Here is a 25,999-nt window from a genome sequence, read left to right on the forward strand (position 1 = left end):
TAAGGAGGTTTTAGGGTGGAACAGAAGTATTCCAGTGAACTACCAAATTGGGCATGTGTTGTGTCTGTGTACGCAAGATATTCCAAAGAAGTCACGTGTTGTTCTTGGTCCATGCTGTCCAAATCTACTGTGCTACAAAAGGACATGCAGCATGTATATAGCGGTGTCATTAGAGCTATACAATGTTTAGTAAGACACAATGGTACAGAAATCATACAGTTATGCCTCATGAGTGCGGGACAATAGCCCCGTGGGCAGCCTGACGTGCACAGCATCATTGTAATCTATGATGTTGTGTACTCCAGTGCCCACAATCAACGCTGCTCACGGACCATACGTTTCGGAGGGCATGCATCATGTGCAAGGGCCCTTATGATTTAAAAAAAACTTTTGCAGCCTCTCAAAGAAAAAACAGGAGTGGATCCTAAAGTATGGACACATTTATAGGAAATACAGTCATGTGCTTAGTACTCATGGTGATGTCACCTCTTTACTATGCACATATAGAAACCTCAGACACATGATATCATCAAATGATTCGCTGATTCAGGTCTGGCATTCATGCTCAGCACAACTACAGACATTATGTACAGCTTTTATTGTGGCTGCATGACAGCGGTCCTCAGCATCGATTTACTGGCAGGATGGAGATGTTCCAGATGAGAAATAATCCTCTGAATTTGTGTAGCTTTGCAAGTGGTTACAGTAAAGAATACAAAAGACTAAGTGAGAGAACACATTACCATTTCATTTTCCATTCTTCTGATCCATTAGATTTTATATCCCCCCCCATCTTAAAAAAAAACATATCCCAGAAATTAGATGCCAAATGTGCATAACTGATGCACTGCCGTCACACCTAGAGGCTCTGCTCTCTCTGCAACCACCAAGCCCTCTGCACTTTGACAGGGCAGGATGTTTACATTGCCCGGCCCTCTCACAGTGAAAGGGGCACAGCCATTGCAAAGAGCGGAGATTCTAGGTTTAATGGCAATGCCCCAATTGCTCCTAGAGGTTTATTTGCATATAATAAAACATAATTTTTCTCAGAAATGTGGACACATGAACACGGCATCAACACAGATGACTTCAGCTGCCAAGTGCACGTGTAACAGGTCAGCCAGTGTCATAGGTGCAAATCTGCTGACAGATGCCCTTTAAATATATCCATAGCGTTCCATTCGGCCAATGGCATCTTCCCGATTTATAACTCAGTCTGCACAGACTTAATTTTGCAATAATTCAGAACTGTGCACATTTTGGAAGCCAACAAATCTGTTCCAAATACACACATGACCACATACAATTTAATTCCTAGGGATTGTATTTTGAGAAGCCACGATGACACCCAACCTGCAGCAGAGTACAACCTTCACCTATATGCCGTACTGTCATGCCCTCACTGTTCATTATTGCTTTTATATCAATATGTTGGGGTAAGAACAAGTCCTGCTTTTATCTGTATGAGGGTGGTTTCACACGCTTTCTTTCCTCCCCAAAAACAATGCTTCAAACACTTTTTGTAGCGACATTTTCAAAGTCTGAAAAAAGGGTTACCAGACATAATTAAAAACCTCAAATGGTCTAAAATAAAAGCTTAGTGTTTATTCTCCTGCGTACAGGGATTGGCTGCAGTGGTCAGGTGGCATATACTGGAACGTAATCGCTGCCATTTGTAAACAAGCATCAGAACCAACACCCTAGGAAAAAAAGGAAAGTATACCCTTTTTTTATTATTTATTTTAGACCATTGAGGGGCTTGTCCAAGATTTTTCATTATCTCAAACAACTCCTTTAAAGGGGTTCTCCAGGAGATAGGTCATCAGTTTTGATAAGACAGAGGCGCTCTGCATCACATGGCCTAGGCAAAGCTGGAGAAGGCTGTGGTGCTATTGTGAACGCTGGTGCCTTTTCAACAGCTGATCGGCAGGGGTCCCAGGTGTCAGACCCCGATTACCGATGCTAAGGATCTGGCATGATAATAAAAAAAAAAAAAAATATTGTAAAAGTGTGGACGCGCCACACATATAACATAACTAATAAAAAAATCTCACAGGTAAAATCTACATTAAGGCATGTCTCACCCACAGACAGACATCTTTTAGATTTGCACAGTTTATGGAAATAGGTGATCATTACAAGTCAGTCTTTAATAGTAGTACAACATGAGCCAAAGAAGAAGGCAATGTGAACACGTCAGCTGTTGTGAGACTAGAAGTTCCAGCCTGTCCCGATGGCAGGTGATTTGCACAACAGCTGGACAGGCGTGGCTACCTCGGCCAGCAGATCCAATGTCCCATCTGGTCCCTCTGTTCGCACACAGCTGGTGAGAGTCTGTCTTTGAATCACTTACAAAAACTAATGTTTAAAAAGCAGAAAAAGAGCCTGGAATAAATACTAAGAAATGTCTGGAAAACAACTATGTAAAATGTCTTCACTGGATATAAAAGGTGTTTTTTTTTTTATCTGTGGCTCAAAACTGGGCACATTGTCACAGCCTAAATTAAGGATCTGGTGAATACATGTCAACAGTGCCATAAAAGAGCTTATGACGTAAAAAAAAGTGATAAATAGAAAACTCATCTCTTCTAAGCAGTCGTCCTCATAGTGATACACGGTCAGGCTTTGCATTGAACCATCTGTCATCAGACCAATACTTAATGGCATATGGGTTGCATACAACTGGGCTAGCTTAGTGTCATGATAAAAAACAATCAACGATCTTCTATTGGGACTCTAAAAATAAAAAGGCAGATGTGTCTAGAATCCACCAACGATTCATTTCACTTCATCTGCTGTGGCTCGCGCACGCAGGAATGGTTCTGGTGTGGAGCAGGCCTCGAGGTCCTCGGAGAAGAAGGCGTGGTGTAGAGCCTGCGATGCAGATATGCGTCTCAGGGGGTTAAAGGTTAACATATCCTGGAAACAATGAAAACCTTGTCAGCATTTTCCACTATTTGTGAATTATTCCTCACACGATTTAAAACAGTATATAAAAAATAAAATAAATAAAACAAATGTTATCCAACATCAAAAGCAATTCATCATTTTTCCAGATAGAAGCAGGTACTGAAGGGACCCAGTGGGTGTATGCAGACTTAGCAAATTACCTCTGATTTGCATAAGTTACTAAGATTCACATGAGCCTAACTATTCTTTGACAGATACAATAAAATGATACTATATACAAAAGCCTGCCGACTTGTCTGTCTCAGAGGGAAATGTCACCCAAATAATATACAGGCATGGCGAAACTCGAGTCATGCTGTCGGAATTTAATGCCATGTGGATTTTAACTAAGTAAATTTCTGGGCTTGAGAGTACGAATGTTAAAGGCGTTGTGCAAGAATAGGGAGGTGTCAAACCCCCCTCCTGGCCAGACCTGTAAGGGGAAGCTTACTTAGGCTACTTTCACACCTGCGTTAGGTGCGGAGCCGCACATATAATGCAAATGCTTGTATCCATTCAGAACAGATCCGTTTGCATTATTCTTTAAAAAAGTCTAAGTCAAAACAGATCTGTCCTGACTTACATTGAAAGTCAATGGGGGACGGATCCGTGTTCAACTGCACCATATTCTGTCAGTGAAAACGGATCTGTCCCCATTGACTTACATTGTAAAGTCAGGACGGATCCGTTTGGCTCCACATCGTCAGACGGACACCAAAACGCTGCAAGCAGCGTTTTGGTGTGCGCCTCAAAACGGGAACGGAGACCCAACGCAGCCAAATTGATGCATTCTGAAAGAATCCTTATCCATTCAGAATGGATTGTGGCTGAACTGATCTGTTTTTGAACCGTTTGTGAGAGCCCTGAACAGATCTGAACGGAATTCTAAAACGCCAGTGTGAAAGTAGCCTTACCTGCTGCCCAGCGCCGTCTCCCTGCTCCTCCTCCTCCTCCCAGCCTGTGATGCTCCACTAGGATCAGTCGCTGAATACATCCATTTCAACGCCGCCTGCAGCCAATCAATGACCGCAGTGGTGACCAGCTCCCCTTACGTCATGACAAATGGTCACCGGTGGTCAGTGCCAGTGATTGGGTACAGGCAGCATCAAACCAAATGTTTTCAGTGACTGAGCCCAGCAGAGCATTACAGCAAGGACGAGAAGCAGGTAAGGCTACTTTCACACTTGCAGCAGTGTGATCCGGCAAGCAGTTCCGTCGTCAGAACTGCCCGCCGGATCCGTCGATCTGGATGTGACTGAAAGCATTTGTGAGACGCATCCGGATCGGTCTCACAAATGCATTGAAAGAACGGATCCATCTCTCCGCTTGTCATGCAGACAGACGGATACGTCTTGTATCCTTTTTCAAATTTTTACCGGTCTGCGAAGGACGGATCCGGCATTCCGGTATTTTGAATGCCGGATCCGGCACCAATACATTCCTATGGGGAAAAATGCCAGATCCGGCATTCAGGCAAGTCTTCAGGTTTTTTCCACCGGAGATAAAACCGTAGCATGCTACGGTTTTCTCTTTTGCCTGATCAGTCAAAATGACTGAACTGAAGACATCCTGATGCATCCTGAACAGATTACTCTCCATTCAGAATGCATGGGGATATGCCCGATCAGTTCATTTCCGGTATAGAGCCCCTGTGACGGAACTCAGCGCCGGAAAAGAAAAACGCTAGTGTGAAAGTGCCCTAAGTAAGCTTCCCGTTACAGGTCCATCCATTCTTGCACAACCCATTTAAGTGATCTCCTGCTGCTCCTAGGTCTTTTTTATTGTTCTATGGAACAGTGGAAATAAGAACTGTGTAGAGTAGACATCGCTGAACAGCTGACAATCCAATTCTGCTAGAGAGCCTGGGTTGGGTAAAATCTTCAGCTGTGGATTTACACTGGATTAGTTATTCCTGGGAAAGCACAGGCGTCTTTAGAGGAGCAAAATACATATTAAGTCCAATCTAAAAATAATGTTAATCTAAAACACAAATGGCCATTAAACAAGCGGCTCGGTGTGCAAGCCAAGCCACCTCATCTTTGAGCCAATAAGGCTCTGTTCACATTATATTTTTGTGCCATGTTGAAAAGGTACAGTTTCAATGTACACAACTCAGTAATTAACCCTAGAGGTTCAATATGTCCTAGTACTGACAATATACATACACTGCTCTATAGAGTTCAGTAAATCCATGCATCTCCATAGAACAGCAGGATACGGGATAAATTACTGATCCCACCGATAGCCGATGGTATGTATTCCTGAGATGATGCATCAACATGCAAAAAAAACTGGGAAAAGGGTTCCTCCAAAGTAACCTTTTCAGCCCCAGGGGATTATTTTTTTTTTTTACTCCCTCCCTTCCCGGAGCCATAATGTTTTTAATTTTCTATTCACATAGCCATAAGAGGGCTTGTTTTCTGCAGGACAAGTTGTACTTGGGGGGGGGGGGGGGATTCCACCAGTTTTATGTGTTTTGTTTTTACAACGTTCCCTATGTAAAAAATTTAAATTCATTGTCTGGGTCTGTAAGACTACGATAGCACATTTATATAGTTTTTGTGTTTTAATATTGGAAAAAATAAATGTCATTGCCATATTCTGACCCCCATAACTTTCCTATAGTTATATCTACAGACCTGTGCGAGGAGGATCTGTAGTTTGTGCTGATATTATATTGGAGTCTGTATGACTTTATGGTTACTTTTTATGATTTTTTGAGGGAGGTGCATATAGCAAATTGTTTTATTTTAATCATCGGGAAAGCCCCCCTTTGATTTGAATTTTTATATAAAAAAATATATATATATTTTTTTAACTTCTATTTATGTCACTTTAGGTGACTATAAGAAGCAATTATTAGATTACTTCTCCCTTACATTGCAATGAATTGTCTTTGCAGATGCCATCTTCCTATGGAGCCCTGCCACCTGCAGGGCTCCTCAGGAACTACAACTGCAATAGCATGGTTTCTTTGAGTGACCCATGCTATCACAGTGTCCCCCGATCGCCGTGCAGGGGTGCCATTCAGGACCCGGGAGTGCATCTTTCCAGGTTTTCTGCCCTCAGATGCCATGGTCACATTTTACAGCAATAACACCGATCGCACACATTTGCCCTGGGTGTCTGCTGTTTAAAACAGCAACGGGCTCCATATTTTAAGACCCATCTTCTCACACACAAAAAATACCCGACTTCTCACTCACACACACACCCCTAATGTAACTTTTACTTAATGGGGTTATCGGGTAATTATTATTGATGACCTTCCTTCAGGATAGGTCATCTATATCAGATAGGCGAGGGTCCAACACCCGGGACAGCGGTCAAATGGCCTAGTTGCAGCTCGAAGTGAATGGGGCCAAGCTGCAATACAAAGCATAGCCACTGTACTATGTAGAGTGCTGTGCTTTGAAAGCTGCCGTGAGCCGGATGGGCTCACCAGAGCTCCAAGAAGTGCAGCTGATCGGCAGAAGTGCTGGGAATCGGACCCCTGCCGATCTGATAAAGAGACTAAATAAACTGTATTAAACCAGATGGCACCTGAATTATCAGCCATCATCTGCTGTGCTACATCAACACTTACTAACAGAAGCTGAGCCCCCGCGGCATCGATTTCAGGAATAAACTTCTCTACTGGCTGCTGACTCCTTGGGGAGAAGGCTGATCGTGGCAAAGTGACGTCTTCTGGCCATTCTTCTTCAGAGGGGAGACCGATCATACTGCAGAAGAGGGACAGGCAGAGAAGATACTGCATGAGGAACCTTCACTTTAGGTAAGATTTTACAAACAAAGTTCTACAAACTGTGTCACACCTGTTCATGGGACACTTAAAAGGGGTTGCCAAAGTTATAGAAAGAAAACAAAAAAAGCAATCCAGGCAGGAAATCTCATAAAATCATAAAAGAACATACACTATTTCACTGCCCATCGCTGCAGTCATGTTGTCATTTTCTTGGCTGCAGTGATGACATGCATGCAGGATGAGATCTGGATATTATTTTATGATCATTCCTGCCTGGGAGAGGAACAACCCCTTTAATCATCCATCTGTAGGGACCACACAGTGTACAGACTAATTCACAGATGCAAGTTTTCCCCTGCACTTTATCTCCATTTTGGCCCAGAACAAAATAGAATTCTTTCAATATGAATTTAATCCCAGATAATCCTATTAGAGATGAGCGAATTTCCGCTTATGAAATTCATTAACACTTCGTTGGTTGGTTAAAGGTGAACTGCGTTACGGATTCCGTTACCACAGACCATAACGCAATTCTATGACGGGAGGCATAACTGAATGCCTTTAGAGGCATTCCGTTATTCATTCCGTCATAATAGAAGTCTATGGGCTGCAAACGTATCCATCTTGTTTCCGTTATGCATTCAGTCATAGAACTGCGTTATGGTCCGTGGTAACAGAATCCATAACGCAATTCACCTTTAACCAACAAACGAAGTGTGAACAAATTTCAAAATATGACATTCGCTCACCTCTAAATCCTATGACAAGGAACTGGAAGAATCCATAGCTCCCCGAGTGTTAACTTTATGGGCATTGCCCTGGCAGCCCTGTTTATAGTGCACGTCACCGTGCAAGACCAATTTAATCACGAAAGACGTAGTTTACGGCGCACAAGTAACCGTCATAACTGGCAATCTGACAAAGGTTTTATGGAATTTGTACAGCACAACTTACTCAAAAATTTTGCACAGCTGGTCAGCTTCTGAATTCCCACAAAACAGAGGCCTGGAAGAATAGAAATTGCATTTTTAAATGACCTTTATTACATCTTCTATGACTTTGTAAGCGTAATATTTTTCAGTAAGACGCTATAAGTCATTTCTGATGAGAAAAAAAAAAAAACGTACTCTATTTTTAGTTCTAGAAGATGCATTTTTTTTTTTTCAGTGAAAAATGTCAGTGTGTCTTATAAAGCGATTACTAATGAGTGCCTCCATTATGGAGGTGTGGGGAGTGGAGACTGCACTGCTGCTGGCGCTAGTATTACTCACCGCTCCCTGGTCTTCTGCCGGGCGTCTGCTGTGCTATGTCCTGACAGCACTGCAGGAACAAACTCTGGATCTCCAGAGTCGCGGCACCGCCAGGAGCAGGAGAGGCAAGTTATTATTATTATTTTTTTTATCTGACCTGCGGGCTGATGAAGGTTATAGGGTGCCACATGAGACTGTGGTCTGATTAACATTGGGGATGTGATTTAGGGGGCTGATGAAAATCTGGGAAAGCAGGGAGACAGCTGGTAAAGGCTGACTGCCGGTTTTATATTCACAGGGGATTGAGTTCTAATGAAATTTTTTATTTTTTCGCATTTTCCTCCTCTAAAACCTAGGTGCGTCTTATAGAGCGAAAAATATGATAGTTCTTTGAATGGGTTTTCTATTATACATGCATACGGTTTTCAATGGGGATAGGGGGAATGAGCATGTGGCAGAAGTTTATCTCCAATGCTTTTTGGATATTGCAGAGTTTGGGAGGAACAAATTGACAATATCGATGTTGATCCTAATATGTTGTCCATATGCTTGTTTTTTATCTACTACCTATCCCCATGTCTACTCACTTCCGCCTGAACATCTCTGCAAAGATGCATCCCACACTCCAGATGTCTACTGGTGTGGCATATGTGGACTGGAGTAACACCTCAGGAGCTCGATACCACAGGGTCACTACCTGCAGGAAAAAAAAAAAAGTAATACAGTTACTTCGTGTAGGATGGTATCAACCACAACCGAAATTTATTTCTCTACAGGTAAGGTGCATAAGAGTTTGGCGTCTCATGTGAAATCAGTTTTTTGTCTTATTTCAATTTGGCCTCTCCAGAAGTCCTGTGAAACCCCAGCAATATGTGAAGCACCCATCAGCAGCATGTCCCCACAAATTTATCTCTGGTGGTCCAGGGGTATATGGAGCCCTCATGTGCAGTCTGCACCTCATAGGAAGACTACTTCACAGGGGTGTTGGCTACTTTCCCCAGAACAGTCATCAGGCAGAGTCACACCAGAGGACACTGGGGGTCATTTACTAAAGACTGGTGTTTCACACACTAGTCTTTGTAAAAACCTCGCTTGAGGAAGATCTGACCAAGAAGTGAACGTCTTCCAGCCAGGAGATGCACAGTTGCCAACTGTCCCGAATTTGCCTGGACTGTCCCTGAATTTCAGAGACGTCCCAGCAAATTTGCACAGTCCCAGGTTGAAAAAGGGCAGGGCTAACGCAAAACCCACCCACAAGTGGGTGTTTCCGTGCAGGTTCCTGGGATGGAGCTTATATGCCCCGATTTTACCAACTGAAATGTTGTTCAGTATGGAGATGGGGGTAGATTTCTGGCACATGTTGTTAAATGAGCCAGGTTGCGGAGTAGATGTTGATGACCTCTCCCAAGTATAGACCATCAATATAAAAATCCAGCAGATCCGCTACAACCCTAAAATACCCTGTAAACCTGCTACAACCCTTTGTGTGGTTCTAAACGCTGCACTGTCCTACAGCAATCCATCCACGAACTGTACAAACATGCAAAAAAGCACACACTTTACAATGGTAGCTTGGACAGATTTGGGTTCTTCTGCATACCTGGTTTATGTCTATACTTTTAGTTATACGTTTTCTGTTATTGGGAACCCGTCAGCAATTTCATGCAGCAACGAATGACATGCTAAATTATTTCAAAGAGCTTTAGGGGGAATTTATCACGCCCTGAATTCCAGATTAGCTGTCTGTTATGAGGGAGCAGGTCACTGTTCGGCCAGCAGGAAGCTGCTGACTGGTTCCCTTTAAATAGCATTATTACTACTACATAGGATTATTAAAGGGGTGATACTGGCTTTTTAAATAAAAATAAACTGCTATGACAGCAATTACTACTTGCATAGTTTTAATCAGTAGGGTTCACATGTTGCATTTATTTTGGTAAAAAAATAAAAATACTGCATCATAAAAAAATGTACGTATTAAGGTACTTTCACACTAGCATTTTTCCTTTCCGCTGTTGAGCTCAGTCACAGGAGCTCAATACCGGGAAAAAACTAATCAGTTTTATCCTAATGCATTCTGAATGGAGAGCAATCCGTTCAGGATGCATCAGTATGTTTTCAGTTCAGGATGCATCCGTACAATTTTCTATCCGGCCAAAAATCCTGAACACAAGCCGGAAGGCCGCATCCGGCATTAATTTCCGTTGAAACGTGTTCCGGCAAAATGAATCCCGTTTTCCGGTCTGCACATGCGCAGACCTTTAAAAATGCAGAAAAAATAAATAAATACCGGATCCGTTTTTCTGGATGACACTGGAGAGACGGATCCGCATTAGTCTCAAAAATGACATCCGCTTGAGTCAGGATTGCCAGATCAGGCAGGCAGTTCTGGCGACGGAACTGCCTGCTGGAATCCTCGGCCGTAAGTGTGAAAGTAGCCTTACTGTGATTGCTGCTTTTTTACAATGTGGCAGTTTCCCACTTTTTTTTTTTTTTTTTTTACAGGTAAACACATTAATTTAACATGTTTCACAAGTAAAACCATAATAGTGGTAAAAAAAAAAAAAAAGCATGCAGTTTATATAATCCGGTTTTCTACTATGTGGAAACCCAGGCTAAAAACATTGCTTTTATAATTCAGGATCTTGTCTTGTCCCAAAAATTGTGCAGTTTGAAAAAGTTGCCAAACAGGCGGCTATATGTACTGAAGATAAATGCATGTAGGAAATGGTGTGGAAATGCAGGCTGCTACATGTTATCTTGTCCAGGGGGCAGAAATAGAGGGAAACCGCACTTTCCTCTGCACAGGCCTCGCAGAGATCAAGATCTATAGGCACAAATGGGTATAAAATGTCTTGTTAATAACGTATGATTGTATTATAAAACCGCCTGTACAGTGCTGTGCGACCGGCATATCACAGAAGAGAAAGCTTTCCACAGGCAAACAAGCAGCTGGTATTTAGACGAAGAGGCACCGCCAGGGAGAGAAAGAGGCTCCAGAAGGGAGAGGAGTCCCTGATCCTGGGAGAGACACACAGACCCTGGTATACACAGTATATAGCTGCATAGTATCAGGCCTCTTTTACACGAGCGATACGGATTGTGTCCCCATCTGTTTAGGAAAAACAGGCACCCAAGTTTAGTCAGTTTTGTTTAAGTTTTTTCCGCATGGATGAAATCGGTCCTTTTTAGGCGTTTTTCACAAGTGTGCACTTGAAAATCTAGCAACCATCAATGAAAAACGCATTGCATCCAGATGCCTTCCGTTTTTCACACAAACCTCATTCACTTCTATGGAGCCAAGGCTGCGTGAGAAACGCAGAATATAGAACACGCTGTGATTTTTCCTGAACGCAAAAATGATGCGTGAAAAACAGCGCTCACGTGCACAGACCCATTGAAATGAATGGGTCAGGATTCAGTCCGGATGCTATGCGTTTGCTTCACGCAGCGCCCCCGGATGGAAAACTCGCTCGTGTGAAAGGGGCTTTACACCAAAAGGTGGAAAGGTAAAGAATCACAGGAATTGCAGATCCTGCCGATTCTGGAACAATCCCCAGAGGACACGGATTTGGCCTATCTGCTGGATTTCAAAATGAGAATGCTAAATAAGAAGGGAAATAAATACAGATAAAGCCTCATTCACATTGATGGAGATCACAGCCTGACACAGAGATATTTCTTTTAATGAACATATATTAATCGGGCAGATTTAATAATCCTATAGATGGATTCCACTTATTAAAGTCACTTTACACAGGGAAGTTATCAGGAAAGGCGTGTTCCTAGGAACGCTCCTTCCTGATAACTATCCTGACTAAAGGTGCCACCAATCACCCCATGAACGAGCGTTTGCTGGTGTGACCGCCAAAAACATGGTTTTTGGCAGCAGATGGCGCTTTCTAAACAGCTATCTGCTGCCCAGAAACAATGAATGTGTATGGAGATGAGTGATCGCACCCATCCCTGGTCCCCATATAATGGAGGGGACTGCTACATGTAAATGCAGCTATCACCTCCTGTGATGAGCAGGCAATTATCGAGAGCGAATTTATTGTTTCAGATAATTGCCTGCTGTGTTGGCCCATGTAAAGGGCTCGTTAGACCGGCTGTCTGGACGCCAAATGTGGTGCAGGCCTAGGCCGACCATAGCTTCCTGAATTTGTGGCACAATTTTGACGCTACATGTTGCATACTAGGCCACACACCCTTTCCCATGAAGCCATGCGCCTTTTCTGATGACCCACGCCCCCTTGTCCAGATGGTTGCAGCAAATTTCATTAAACCTATATGCACCAAATTGTGCCACTTCTTTTTTCCTTAAAACTCGATCTTATTGTGCAAGAGCACTAAAACAAAAAATAAAGTTAAGTTAAAAAAAAAGTTAAATTAAAAAAAAAATGAAAGGGGTGGTCCCATCTGAGACATTGGCAGCATATCTCTAGGATGTCAGAACGGCACCCCCCGAAGTGAGCGGAGAACCACTTTCATTTCTATGGGAATTCCAAAAATAGCCAATAGTTGGTTCAGCAGTACGATGGAAGTGACTGAAATGGTGGAAGTGCTTGCTCAGTGCGCTCTCCATTGATTTCTATCGGACGTTGAAAGATAGCCGAGTGCGCACTCTCAACTTTTTCTGAAACTCCCATAGACAGTAATGGAGAGGACGCCGCGTATGTGCAGGCCCGTTTTCGAGATAGCTGCAGGTCTCAGAGGCATATCCTGACTCAGATGACACAACCCCTTTAAAATGAAGTAAAAAATAGTTAAAATAAAAGGTAACATGTTAATTTTATGGCTCTGGGAGTGGAGGTTGAAGGAAAAAAAAATATATAACTATAGACCAAAGTCTGGTCATTAAGGGGTTAAAGAGGATTTTCCTCTGCAGTATAATAAAGCGATATTCTATCCTCTGCCATACACACATCCGTACTGGCGGTGTTACATAACGTGCACACTCACATACAAGTAAGGGGACGCAGCGCTGTTACATCCTGTTCGGCGACTTCCTCAGTACGATATGCACACATGGCTACAAGGAATGCTCAACCACGGCACCCACAATGACCAATAAAGACCTCAAATATTACAAATTACTCACTCGCGTCCTACTGTAGTCACAACAGAAGCAACAAAAACCACTGAAAGCGAGCACAGAAAGCACACAAGTCCTGCTGTTCTGTGTCTGGGGGAACTTTCCTCTCATTTGGACTTTGGTCTCTAGAATGTGAGGACCCGGTGAGAGAAAATTAGGAAGTCCGGGTTTATATTAGGGGTGCATGGGGGGTGGGAGGCTTTTTCTATGCCTTGACCCATGTGGCATCTGCACACAATTTTATTTATTTTTTTTACAGCAAAATCCTTACTGCTGGTGGAGCTTACAGCATGTCCGCAGTTGCACAATAGAGCGCCAACAAACTCGCGATCAGCGGTATCTGTTCTTCTTTTGACCGATACCCAGACTGTAACACTGACACGCTTTTTAAGGCAGTGGTCTTCCAAACAAACTTTTCCCCAATAAAGGATTATCCCAGCTGTCCATAGGCCCCATTAGGGTATGCGGATGTAATCGAGCAGAGCCCTACACTCGGGACCACCCTTTATAAGCCAGAATGGACAGTAAGGCTGAGTTCACACGGGCGAGATTTCCGCGCGGGTGCAATGCGGTAGGTGAACGTATTGCACCCGCACTGAATCCTGACCCATTCATTTCTATGGGGCTGTGCACATGAGCGATTTTTTTCACGCATCACTTCTGCAATGCTTTAAAATCGCAGCATGTTCTATATTCTGCGTTTGTAACGCAGGACAGGCCCCATAGAAATGAATGGGGCTGAGTGAAAATCGCAAGCATCCGCAAGCAAGTGCGGATGCGGTGCGATTTTCACTCATGGTTGCTAGGTGACAGTCTATTCACTGTATTATTTTCCCTTATAACATGGTTATAAGGGAAAATAATAGCATTCTGAATACAGAATGCTTAGTACAAGGTCAATTGAGGGTTAAAAAAAAATAAAAGAAATTAACTCACCTTGTCCTCTTCATCGCGCAGTTCCCGGTCTCTTCTGATGAGCTGTCGGCTAAAGGACCTTTGGTGACGTCAGATCACATGCTCCAATCACATGGTACATCACCACGGTGATGTACCATGTGATTGGAGCATGTGATCTGACGTCACCAAAGGTCCTTTAGCCGACAGCTCATCAGAAGAGACCGGGAACTGCGCGATGAAGAGGACAAGGTGAGTTAATTTCTTTTATTTTTTTTTAACCCTCAATTGACCTTGTACTAAGCATTCTGTATTCAGAATGCTATTATTTTCCCTTATAACCATGTTATAAGGGAAAATAATACAATCTACACTACAACTAACCCAAACCTGAACTTCTGTGAAGAAGTTCGGGTCTGGGTACCACAGTCGGTTTTTATCACGCGAGTGCAAAACACATTGCACCCGCGTGATAAAAACTGAACATCGGAACGCAATCGCAGTCAAAACTGACTGCAATTGCGTACCTAATCGCGCGGGTTTGCCGCAATACACCGGGACGCATCCGGACACGCCCGTGTGAACCCAGCCTAAGTGGTTCTAGCTCTGGCACACATCCTGGTACTGCAAAATAGCAAGCATCCCCCCAACCTTGACAAATACATCCAAATTGCCTGTGGCCAGTGTCAGACTGCGGTGCCTAGGGCCCACAGTAAAATTCCCTCTGGGGGCCCACTATACAGCTACATACAAATATTCCCTGCTAACACAGGGGAAGACAGCAAGACACTACAATAGGATTCATTATGGGGGTCCCTGCAGCAACTTCTAGAAAAGAGGATACTGGCTGGCCTGCCTCTATACTAGAAGTCATCTCAGTCACCAGATGCAGATATAATAAGATGGGCAATCCGCTAAATAATCTACCACATTTTTACATGGACATAGGCTGGTAAAGAGGCTATCTGCTGCCTATATGCAGTCTAGTCAGTCTGCTTCATTTGGCACTTGTGCAGGGGGTGGGGGCCTAGGGGGCCACCCTGCTAAGGGGCCCAACATGGCGCTTCACCTGTTACCCTGTGGGCCAGTCAGAGCCCACCTGTGGCTTCCTAGCTCCACTGAGCCCTATGGTCTCTTACACACAAGCGAGTTTTCCGTCTAGATCTGATGCGTCGTTTCAATGGGTCTGTGCACATGTATAATCTTTGTCTTCACAGAATAAACTGATTGAATTTGTGTACAAAACCATCTGTTTCCTGAACAGATCCTGAAACAATCTGTATCGCTCATGTTAAAGTGGCCTAAGAAAGTCATCCACAAAGCCATTCCCAACCGTGGCCCCACGTGCACAGGAGTGGTGGTAGCGCAGCTGCCGTGTACACTAGATAAGGTTACTTACCACAGGGGTTAGTGCCATCTGACAGCTGTAAATCCGCGCAAGGCCAAAATCGGCTAGCTTAACCTGTCCACAGCTGGTCACCAGGATATTTTCTGGCTTCAGGTCGCGGTGCACAATACAGTTCAAATGGAGGAATTCTAGGCCAGAGAGGAACTGCCTCATTAGGTTCTGCAGATGGAAAAACGAGAACATAAGAACCAGTATACAGAGAACCCCCGAGGAAGACCACGGAACTACACCATGCTAGGTGGTCATCTTCCACTGAATATTAATCCCATCCAGGAGATACGTTATCTCCAGCATACCTGTCCTAATATGCCGCTCTTATCAGGTGTATTTTTATTGCATCTACATATAAGGATACTTTCACATTAGCGTTTTTTGTGGATCCGTCATGGATCTGCAAAAACACCTCCATTACAATGATACAACCGCATGCATCCGTCATGAACAGATCCGTTGTATTACGTCTTCTATAGCCATGACGGATCTGTCTTAAACACCATTGAAAGTCAATGGGGGATGGATCTGTTTTCTATCGTGCCAGATTCTGTCAGAGAAAACGGATCCGTCACCATTGACTTACACTGTGTGCCAGGACAGATCTGTTTGGCTTCGCTTCGTCAGGTGGACAGCAAAATGCTGCAAGCAGTGTTTTGGTGTCCGCCTCCAGAGCGGAATGGAGACCGAATGGAAAAAGATCCGCTCAGAATGCATCAGTTTGCCTCCGTTCAGAATCCAATAGGGAAAAACTGATCCGTTTTGGACCGCTTCTGAGAGCCCTGAACGGATCTCACAAACGGAAACCAAAACGCCAGTGTGAAAGTAGCCTAAGATGCACAGACATGTTATAAGTCAGGTAAGTTGTAATGGCCATTATTACTGGACAGCCTTTAACTTAAAGGGGTTATCACAGAATAGATACTGGTGGCCTATCCTCAGGACAGGTCATTGATACCAGATCTGCAAAGGTCTGATGCCCGGGACCCCCGCCAATCAGCTATTAGAAGAGGCCGGGTACTCAATAACGCTACAGCCTCTTCCTAGGCCATGTGACGTCACCGTACATCGGTCACCTGGTCTAGTTACAGCTCAGCCTCATAGAAAAGAATATGGCTAAACTGCAATACCAAGCACTGCCACTATACAACGTACTGCGCTGTGCTCTGTGAGCTCCCTGCAACAGCTGATCGTGGGTGATCTCAGGAGGACCCTGCCGATCTGATAATGATTACCTGTCCTGAGGATTATAATTTACCGGATAATCCCTTTAAGGCTATGCTCAGATTATTTTATATAGACCTCTGAAAAGTATGACATTTCAGCAGAAATCTGAGGGCGAGCCGGTGATTTCAGTCACAGATGTGTAATATGAATGCCTCGGATCCACGTGCCCCGACCAAAGAACAATTTCTATATGGAAACAGTGCCAAGAATGGACATGTCCCCTGTGGACACATCTTTAAATTCTGACCTGATGAAATCCACAGCTCAATGCAGGGCAGAACAGATCACCATTGAAAACAAAGGGGACGAGCTCAGATCGGTGTGGAAAAAGACTGTGAACATCGCCTTCTTCAGGGCAGATGCCAATCAAGCCTTCACTTGAAAAATGTATATTTTTCAGATTATCAAAAGACCACCAAGTCTTAAACACATACATTTTAGATTTTTTATTTTTATTTTACACATCAGTATATTTTAAAAAAAACTATCCTAAAATCATGTAGTTTTTGCACTGGCCACTAGACCAAAAATATCTTAACATTTCCTTCTCTTACGCTGGGTTCAGACCTGAGCGTTCTGAAACAAGCGCTCTGTATGCGCGATTGTACGGGCGTTTACAATCGCGCATACAGAGACTGGCGTTCACACATTGTCGCGCGTTCCCGAATTTCTATGTGCGGGAACGCGCGACAAACGGCCAAAAAAAAGCTCAAGCACTTGTTTGAGCGTCGGGCGTTTTACAGCGCGATCGTACGCGCTGTAAAACGCTCAGGTGAGAACCATTCCCATAGGGAATCATTGGTTCTTGCCTGTTGTGCGTTTTACAGCGCGTAGGAACGCGCTGTAAAACGCTCAGGTGTGAACCCAGCCTTAGAGAGCAGCCCCATGGGCCATAGACACAATGATCAGAAGGGGACCTCAGTGACTTCTATGGGAGAGTTTTCTAGGCATCCTCTATGACCTATGCAGAGGTCAGGAGGGAGCAGATAAGATGTCATATCGCCTATTGTGAATGGTGGATCCCTTGTTATCTATACAGAGTTGTTACTTGTCATTGTCATCCTACCAGTGATGAAAATAAGATGGTTACTGAAAAGCTACCTGGACAAAACAAAGCTACCGGGGCAATAACCCCGAAACAGCTGTCTGCAGATGAGATGCTGGCTTATTTATTATCCAAGTCATGTCTCAAGGCCTATTTAAAGGGTCGAACGTTGACTTACAGGATAGCTGCCTTACATCTGGTGGCATCAGAGGCAGAGCGTGTTAAGAGCTCATTTGCATCCCTTTTTTCAGTACATAACAGGAGAGGTCTTGGCATATTTTAAGTCTTGAGGTCAGTGCAAAAACTGCATAATGTTAGGATTTTTTCTTTTAAAGTATAAAAAACATGGTCATTTTCTGATGACGCCTTTAAAGGAATTGTACTGAAACTAACAAAATAATATGTGGAAGTCTAGTCATTAGCTGGTTAAACGAGGCATAGAGAAAAAAAGTGAAAAAACATGCAAGTCTTAAGCAAGTGCTAAAAATGGGGAAACACTTGGCAATTTGTACAAGCGCCGTTAAACTCCAGCACACACCATCTCCAGTATTTTCCTGGAGGCTTCTCCGGAGCAGGACGTCAGTAAAAGGCAGTAAGAGGTTACTGAATATCAAGCCAGCCGTAAAACAAACAGCATTGAGCGCGGCTGCAGCTGCTCGGCCTCATCTGCCCATGACTCACACTCATTGTTCTAATGAAAACTCAATCAACGGGAAGGAGGCTCCTTGTCCAATCAACATTCTCCACAACTTCCAGGTCAACTAATCCAAGGAATCTCCACGCTCATTTAGGAATCAAAGCTCATCGTCCGCATACAGTACATACAGTCTCACAAAAGCAGCATTCCGGATGCACACAAGGCACAAAAGCCGCATTGACAATTCAGCCAGATCACTTATTCCACATTTCCTTCCAATAAGTCTTAACATTTTCTTAGGCGAGGCCTTTAAGGGGAAGAAAACTCAGTGCGCTTTACTGATCCGATTGTACTTCTTTGTGTAACCAGCGGTACATGGAGAATTTTTATTTTCAGGAACAGCTCCATGAGATAAAGGAAGATAAAGGATAAAAAAAAAAAAAAGCGGGCTACTGGCTGCCTGGATGAGACGCCTTTGATGCCTCTTGGAGGTACCGGTTCTTCTTGAGGAGACTCTGTGGGTGTGCAACTCGTCAAAATACTTATATTATAAGAATTGATACCTGTTTAAAAGGGGTTCTCCAGGAATAAAGACTTTTTCTGTAATTCCTCTGTAAATAGAAGATTGATACCTGCCGATTCAGTCCTCCGCACCGAGTCCCTTAAATCCATGCTCGGGACTTTGGACTGTTCACACTTAGCGGTGCATGGTCATATGCTCTGCCGCAGCCACTAAATCGCTTCAGCGGTGACATAGCCACAAGAGACAAATCACCGCTGAAGCCAGTTACTGGCTGACCCACCAGATGTAAAAAGTCCAGGGACCGGAGCATGGATACGAGTCAGTGCAGAGGGCTGGATCCGTTACAGAGGAAGGATGCGGGCACTACGGAAAGTCTTAATTCTCAGAGAACCCTTTTAAGTGCAAGAGATAATAGAATATGAATGTCAGAGAGGGATACCTTCCATCTGATCTGAGCCAAGGGCCACTGTAGGTACAGACACTCACTGTGAAGGATTCAACATTGCTATAGCCGTTAAAGTCAGTGCACAAAGTAATATTTTATACCGTATTTTTTGCTTTATAAGACAATTTAAATGTCAGTGCTTCTTAGAAAAAATACGGCAAGTGTGGATGTGTGTGTGTGTGTAAATAAAATAAATTCAGGTCTATGTGCAATTTCTTTCAAAGAAAAAAAAATAACGCTTCTACGATGCTGGTGGACATTAGAGTGGACAGAAGACCTACCTTAATGGTTTCAAGAGGCAAGCCAGGAGGAGGAACTTTATTCAAATAAGTCTTTAGGTCTTGGTCCACGTGCTCAAAAACTAAGGTGACTTTTGTTTCTCTGTCAGTCCGGGCAGAAGCGCAAACATCCATTAGCCTAGAAAAAGATAGAAAACGCAAAATTACTGTTCAATTCCCTCCTGTGGTTCTTCAGGTAAGTCATAGGATACGGTTTACACCTGTCATCATATTGACTGTTAAGGTTACACTGGTCTGATTAGTGTCAAGATCTGAAATGCAACTTTATGTTAAGCGGTCATACATACAAGAAGCTAAGGGTTTTTCATCCTACAGGTTATGCAGCCAGGCCACAACCAATGGCCACCCAATTTTGTGGCAAAATGGTGCAGCTATTGGCTGCTGCTGGTGAGCGGGGCTTGGCTTGGCCGTACCCGACAGTGATTGCATATCCTGGAAATAGCATGTTTTTGGAGTGTGTGAGGAAACCTACACAAACATGGGGAGAACATACTCCATGCAGATGTTGACCTTGGTCGGACTTGAACCCACAGCTGGAAGACAACTGCTAACCTCTGAGCGAGCCACTGTGCATTATAAGGAGAGTGCGCCCCTTCAAAGTCTTCAAAAGCATAACCGTACGATGGTTGGAAAGAGGTTATGTGATCTGCTCTTTTAATAAACGAACAAATTTTTTGGCCTGGATCAGTGTTCCTCATCCAGTGGCTCTCGAGGCAGCTGCATGCGCCCCTATGTCATTTAGCCACAACTGGCACGCACTTTCACGTTTAATATTCAGGGAGGCTGAGCACCGCCTTTAAAATAGTGGCTCGAGACCTGCAAAGGCTGTGAACCTCCGGACCATGAATGGGAGCAGAGGGCACAGGCCCACTAAATAGGCATTTCAAGCAACACCTGAAATCTTGGTTTCCTGTGCACTAGTGTCACTGTACAGTCTCATGTGTGGGTCCTATTATGATTAAATCTGTGTTTCCTGGGCGTCTCACTTTGCTACCTGCGCCTTTACATGTCCGATATACAAGGTGACGTGCAACACCCGTAGAATCCGTCGGCGCTTCCAAACAAGGTGACAATTGCCCGCAATAAGTGACGAGGACGTTACAAGGAAATTAAGGCAGAAATGAAATACACTGCCACTAAGGCAATATGACTTGTCCTACCTTTTTGGTCGTTTTTGTTTTTTTTAAGTTTTGTATTCGCTCAAGATAAAGGAACGTGACAGACTGTGCTTCAGAGATAAAGCCACAATTACCGGAATATGGAAGCTGCTTATCAAGTACATGAGATAGGATGCACAGGTCACCAGCTACATAAGGCACAAGGTAAATACGCTCACCGCTACCCGAGTGGCTTTGTTGCTCTTTAACCCTTACTGAACCAGACCAAAATACCCCCTTAGTGAATCACAGTGCGCTGTCCGTGTTCTCCATTGACCGCACACGTACTCATTGACCTTTAATGTGTTTGCTCACACATCCTGCCACGGGATCATGGTAGGATGCACTTCTTTGGTCCGTGATGTGGACCAAACACGCCTTTATAAGTCTATGGGTCTGTGGAAAAACACTGACACAACATGGATGGCATCCATGTTCTGTCATTGCTTCACGGACCATTGGTAGGAGATCCTCTGAAAATTAATGAATAAAAATGAAAAATAATAAAAAAAATAAAAAAAAATTATATATATGCCACATGGAGGACAAAAAAATAGATACGGACCAATTCTACATGGATACCTTCATGGATGAAACACGGACGGATTTTCCACAGATATCAAACGGACACGGAAATGTGAACGAGGCCTCATACTGCAATCAACTGCATGGAGGTTCTGGCAGGTTTGGTAATGAACAGGACGCGCGCTCGCATCGAGAGCTGCCTCCTCTTCAAACAGCTGATCGGCTGGGATCCCGGGTGTCGGACCCCCACAGATCAGATATTGATGACCTATCCTGATGATAGGTCATCAATATTAATGGTAGGACAACCCCTTTAAGGAGATTCTTCTCCACTGCTGCGTCTCTGTAGGGAAAGCAGTCAGTCCTGGGTTTTCCCCGACAGCAGAGACTTTCAGCACCAAGTCATTGAGATCAACTTTTGCATACCGTAAATTGCTGCTACAATTAAACTGCAACTGGAAAAAATATTATAATAATTACCATATCACATTGCAAAAAAAGAGCAGCTGTCCTTAACCTGCTACATGAGGGGTGAAAGACACAAAAGAGAACATGTCAGGTACTGGTGCCAAAAATAATGACAAGCAAACTATGTTACTTCCTTTTAGAAAGTCAGAATGAATGCTCTATAGCGGTGGCTTCACGCTTGGATGCAAGGCTTCTCCTTTGTGTGGACCTTCAAAAAGACCACATTGACACACTGTACTGAAGCCAATCATTAGCATAAGAAGCCTGAATTACAGGGGAGCGCTGCTCTGTGCGCCGTGTACATCTGCCAGAGGAACGGAGCACTAATATAAATTAGGTCAAAGGGCAATGACCTTCCAATGAGACTATGAATGACGAGTGCTAGGACACTGTGAATGTACAGGACCCGAGGGGCAATGACGAGTGCTAGGACACTGTGAATGTACAGGACCCGAGAGGCAATGACGAGTGCTAGGACACTGTGAATGTACAGGACCCGAGGGGCAATGACGAGTGCTAGGACACTGTGAATGTACAGGACCCGAGGGGCAATGACGAGTGCTAGGACACTGTGAATGTACAGGACCCGAGGGGCAATGACGAGTGCTAGGACACTGTGAATGTACAGGACCCGAGGGGCAATGACGAGTGCTAGGACACTGAATGTACAGGACGCGAGGGGCAATGACGAGTGCTAGGACACTGTGAATGTACAGCACGCGAGGGGCAATGACGAGTGCTAGGACACTGTGAATGTACAGCACGCGAGGGGCAATGACGAGTGCTAGGACACTGTGAATGTACAGGACCCGAGGGGCAAAGACGAGTGCTAGGACACTGTGAATGTACAGGACCCGAGAGACAATGACGAGTGCTAGGACACTGTGAATGTACAGGGCGCGAGGGGCAAAGACGAGTGCTAGGACACTGTGAATGTACAGGACCCGAGAGACAATGACGAGTGCTAGGACACTGTGAATGTACAGGGCGCGAGGGGAAAAGACGAGTGCTAGGACACTGTGAATGTACAGGACCCGAGGGGCAATGACGAGTGCTAGGACACTGTGAATGTACAGGACCCGAGGGGCAATGACGAGTGCTAGGACACTGTGAATGTACAGCACGCGAGGGGCAATGACGAGTGCTAGGACACTGTGAATGTACAGGGCGCGAGGGGCAATGACGAGTGCTAGGACACTGAATGTACAGCACGCGAGGGGCAATGACGAGTGCTAGGACACTGTGAATGTACAGGACCCGAGAGACAATGACGAGTGCTAGGACACTGTGAATGTACAGGGCGCGAGGGGAAAAGACGAGTGCTAGGACACTGTGAATGTACAGGACCCGAGGGGCAATGACGAGTGCTAGGACACTGTGAATGTACAGGGCGCGAGGGGAAAAGACGAGTGCTAGGACACTGTGAATGTACAGGACCCGAGAGACAATGACGAGTGCTAGGACACTGTGAATGTACAGGGCGCGAGGGGAAAAGACGAGTGCTAGGACACTGTGAATGTACAGGACCCGAGGGGCAATGACGAGTGCTAGGACACTGTGAATGTACAGGGCGCGAGGGGAAAAGACGAGTGCTAGGACACTGTGAATGTACAGGACCCGAGAGACAATGACGAGTGCTAGGACACTGTGAATGTACAGGGCGCGAGGGGAAAAGACGAGTGCTAGGACACTGTGAATGTACAGGACCCGAGGGGCAATGACGAGTGCTAGGACACTGTGAATGTACAGGACGCGAGGGGCAATGACGAGTGCTAGGACACTGTGAATGTACAGGACCCGAGAGGCAATGACGAGTGCTAGGACACTGTAAATGTACAGGGCGCGAGAGGCAATGACGAGTGCTAGGACACTGTGAATGTACAGGGCGCGAGAGGCAATGACGAGTGCTAGGACACTGTGAATGTACAGGGCGCGAGGGGCAATGACGAGTGCTAGGACACTGTGAATGTACAGGGCGCGAGAGGCAATGACGAGTGCTAGGACACTGTGAATGTACAGGGCGCGAGAGGCAATGACGAGTGCTAGGACACTGTGAATGTACAGGGCGCGAGGGGCAATGGCGAGTGCTAGGACACTGTGAATGTACAGGGCGCGAGGGGCAATGACGAGTGCTAGGACACTGTGAATGTACAGGGCGCGAGGGGCAATGACGAGTGCTAGGACACTGTGAATGTACAGGGCGCGAGGGGCAATGACGAGTGCTAGGACACTGTGAATGTACAGGACCCGAGGGCTAGGACACTGTGAATGTACAGGGCGGGAGGGGCAATGACGAGTGCTAGGACACTGTGAATGTACAGCACGCGAGGGGCAATGACGAGTGCTAGGACACTGTGAATGTACAGGACCCGAGAGACAATGACGAGTGCTAGGACACTGTGAATGTACAGGACCCGAGAGGCAATGACGAGTGCTAGGACACTGCGAATGTACAGCACGCGAGGGGCAATGACGAGTGCCAGGACACTGTGAATGTACAGGGCGCGAGGGGCAATGACGAGTGCTAGGACACTGTGAATGTACAGCACGCGAGGGGCAATGACGAGTGCTAGGACACTGTGAATGTACAGCACGCGAGGGGCAATGACGAGTGCTAGGACACTGTAAATGTACAGGGCGCGAGGGGCAATGACGAGTGCTAGGACACTGTAAATGTACAGGACGCGAGGGGCAATGACGAGTGCTAGGACACTGTGAATGTACAGCACGCGAGGGGCAATGACTAGTGCTAGTACACTGTGAATGTACAGGATGCATGTGGGCAATGACGAGTGCTAGGACACTGTGAATGTACAGGACGCGAGGGGCAATGACGAGTGCTAGGACACTGTGAATGTACAGCACGCGAGGGGCAATGACTAGTGCTAGTACACTGTGAATGTACAGGACGCATGTGGGCAATGACTGTGCTAGGACACTGTGAATGCAGAGGTCAAACTGCCAGTGTTCTGTGGTCCGCAACACACCATGCGGTTGTGTGAATAGGCCCTTACTTGGCTATTTCTGTTGGTCCCAAGAGCTGCACACGTGCATTGACACCTTCCTATTCTCTCTCTCTCTATAGAGTTCTCTAACAGTGCAAAATCCTGACTGTGAGAAAGTGACCCAAGAAAAGCAGGACCCTGAGGATTGTCGAAGATGCAACAGGGACCTGGTGACACTGCGACCCTGGGGGAGCATTGCAAAATGTTTGATCGGACAATACATAGACAAAGTTGCATCACTGCCCACACAACGGCAACGTGGCATGCAATTCTCCCCGTCTGGGTTGGAAATATGCCTAGAATAGGAGAAGTCACAAATTTCAGGATCACTTCCACTGTGATACATATAAATGTCCATGGTAAGACTCACACAGAAGGAGACTGTAATCTGCCTCCTGTATGTGCAAGTGACAATCACCAGACAGCAGAGAGACGAAATTCTGCCCTTCTCAAAGCTGACAGTGTGGGAACCAACATAAGACGCATAGCTTTGGTCACCCAGGCATATCTCGGCTTCATTGTGGTCCACTGCAAATATGCATGGAAAGTCTTAGGTTATGCGAGACCGCGCTCTTTAGCCCTCTCACTGCATGAGTCAGGATGTAAAATTCAGCTTTTTCTCGGTAATTTTTGCAGAGTCAGGAGTGTTCAACCAGCAAACCGACCACATATTCATATAGCGTATGAAGGTCATCGGCTTCCATTACCTGCATAAGAGCAGTGAAGCTTCTCAAAGTTACCATATTTAAAGGAACACAAGAGCTAGAAATGAATGCTAGAAGTGAGAGATCTCCCGCCCTCCCTGGTTGTCAGTCTGCAGAACGTTCTGCATCATCCTGACACAAACATGCTTAGTCCTCATGCAAACAGCGGATCCGCAGGCACCGGCCGTGTGCTCCCATTCACATCTTCTATTTTCTTACAGTGCGGACGGATCAAGTTGAATGGGTCTGGATCCGTCGCAGCAGCCGCACGGATAGTGCCCCTGCACGGAACGGCTGCATGCAAGAGGCCTTACAGAAGCCTTGCAGAGAACGAAGGGGTTAACCTGACGAGGTCTTCCATCTTGGCTGGAGACTCAGCAAAGAGAAGGGGCTTAAAGGGGTTGTGCAGTGTCACCGTCCTTACTCCTTATTCACACGTCAGGGATTTCAATCAGTTATTGTGAGCTAAAACCAGGATTGGGTCTCACAATCTCTGATGAAAATCACTGATCAAACATTGACTGTGTGAATAAGGGCCGAGAATCGGTCAGATAATCACTAACAAGCGTTCATAGGAAAGCTCGTTAGCGATCAGCTGGCGGTGTAAAGAGGCCGCCGATTACCCAATGAAC

General features: G+C 45.1%; 1 protein-coding gene across 1 annotated transcript in view; it reads right to left on the reverse strand.

The window, feature by feature from the left end:
- Window positions 1-723: 723 nt before the first annotated feature.
- CDK4 (cyclin dependent kinase 4) overlaps window positions 724-25,999 on the reverse strand; it is a 38,855-nt gene continuing 13,579 nt past the window's right edge. The window contains exons 3-8 of the mRNA XM_044286981.1: window positions 19,491-19,626; window positions 15,333-15,500; window positions 8,532-8,641; window positions 7,649-7,699; window positions 6,536-6,671; window positions 724-2,919 (exon numbers count right to left, since the gene is read on the reverse strand). Coding sequence (XP_044142916.1) covers window positions 2,779-2,919; window positions 6,536-6,671; window positions 7,649-7,699; window positions 8,532-8,641; window positions 15,333-15,500; window positions 19,491-19,626 — 742 coding nt within the window. The 3' untranslated portion in view covers window positions 724-2,778. The remainder of the gene's footprint in view (window positions 2,920-6,535; window positions 6,672-7,648; window positions 7,700-8,531; window positions 8,642-15,332; window positions 15,501-19,490; window positions 19,627-25,999) is intronic.

The sequence above is a fragment of the Bufo gargarizans genome, chromosome 3 (assembly GCF_014858855.1).
Source record: "Bufo gargarizans isolate SCDJY-AF-19 chromosome 3, ASM1485885v1, whole genome shotgun sequence".
Lineage (NCBI taxonomy): Eukaryota > Metazoa > Chordata > Amphibia > Anura > Bufonidae > Bufo > Bufo gargarizans.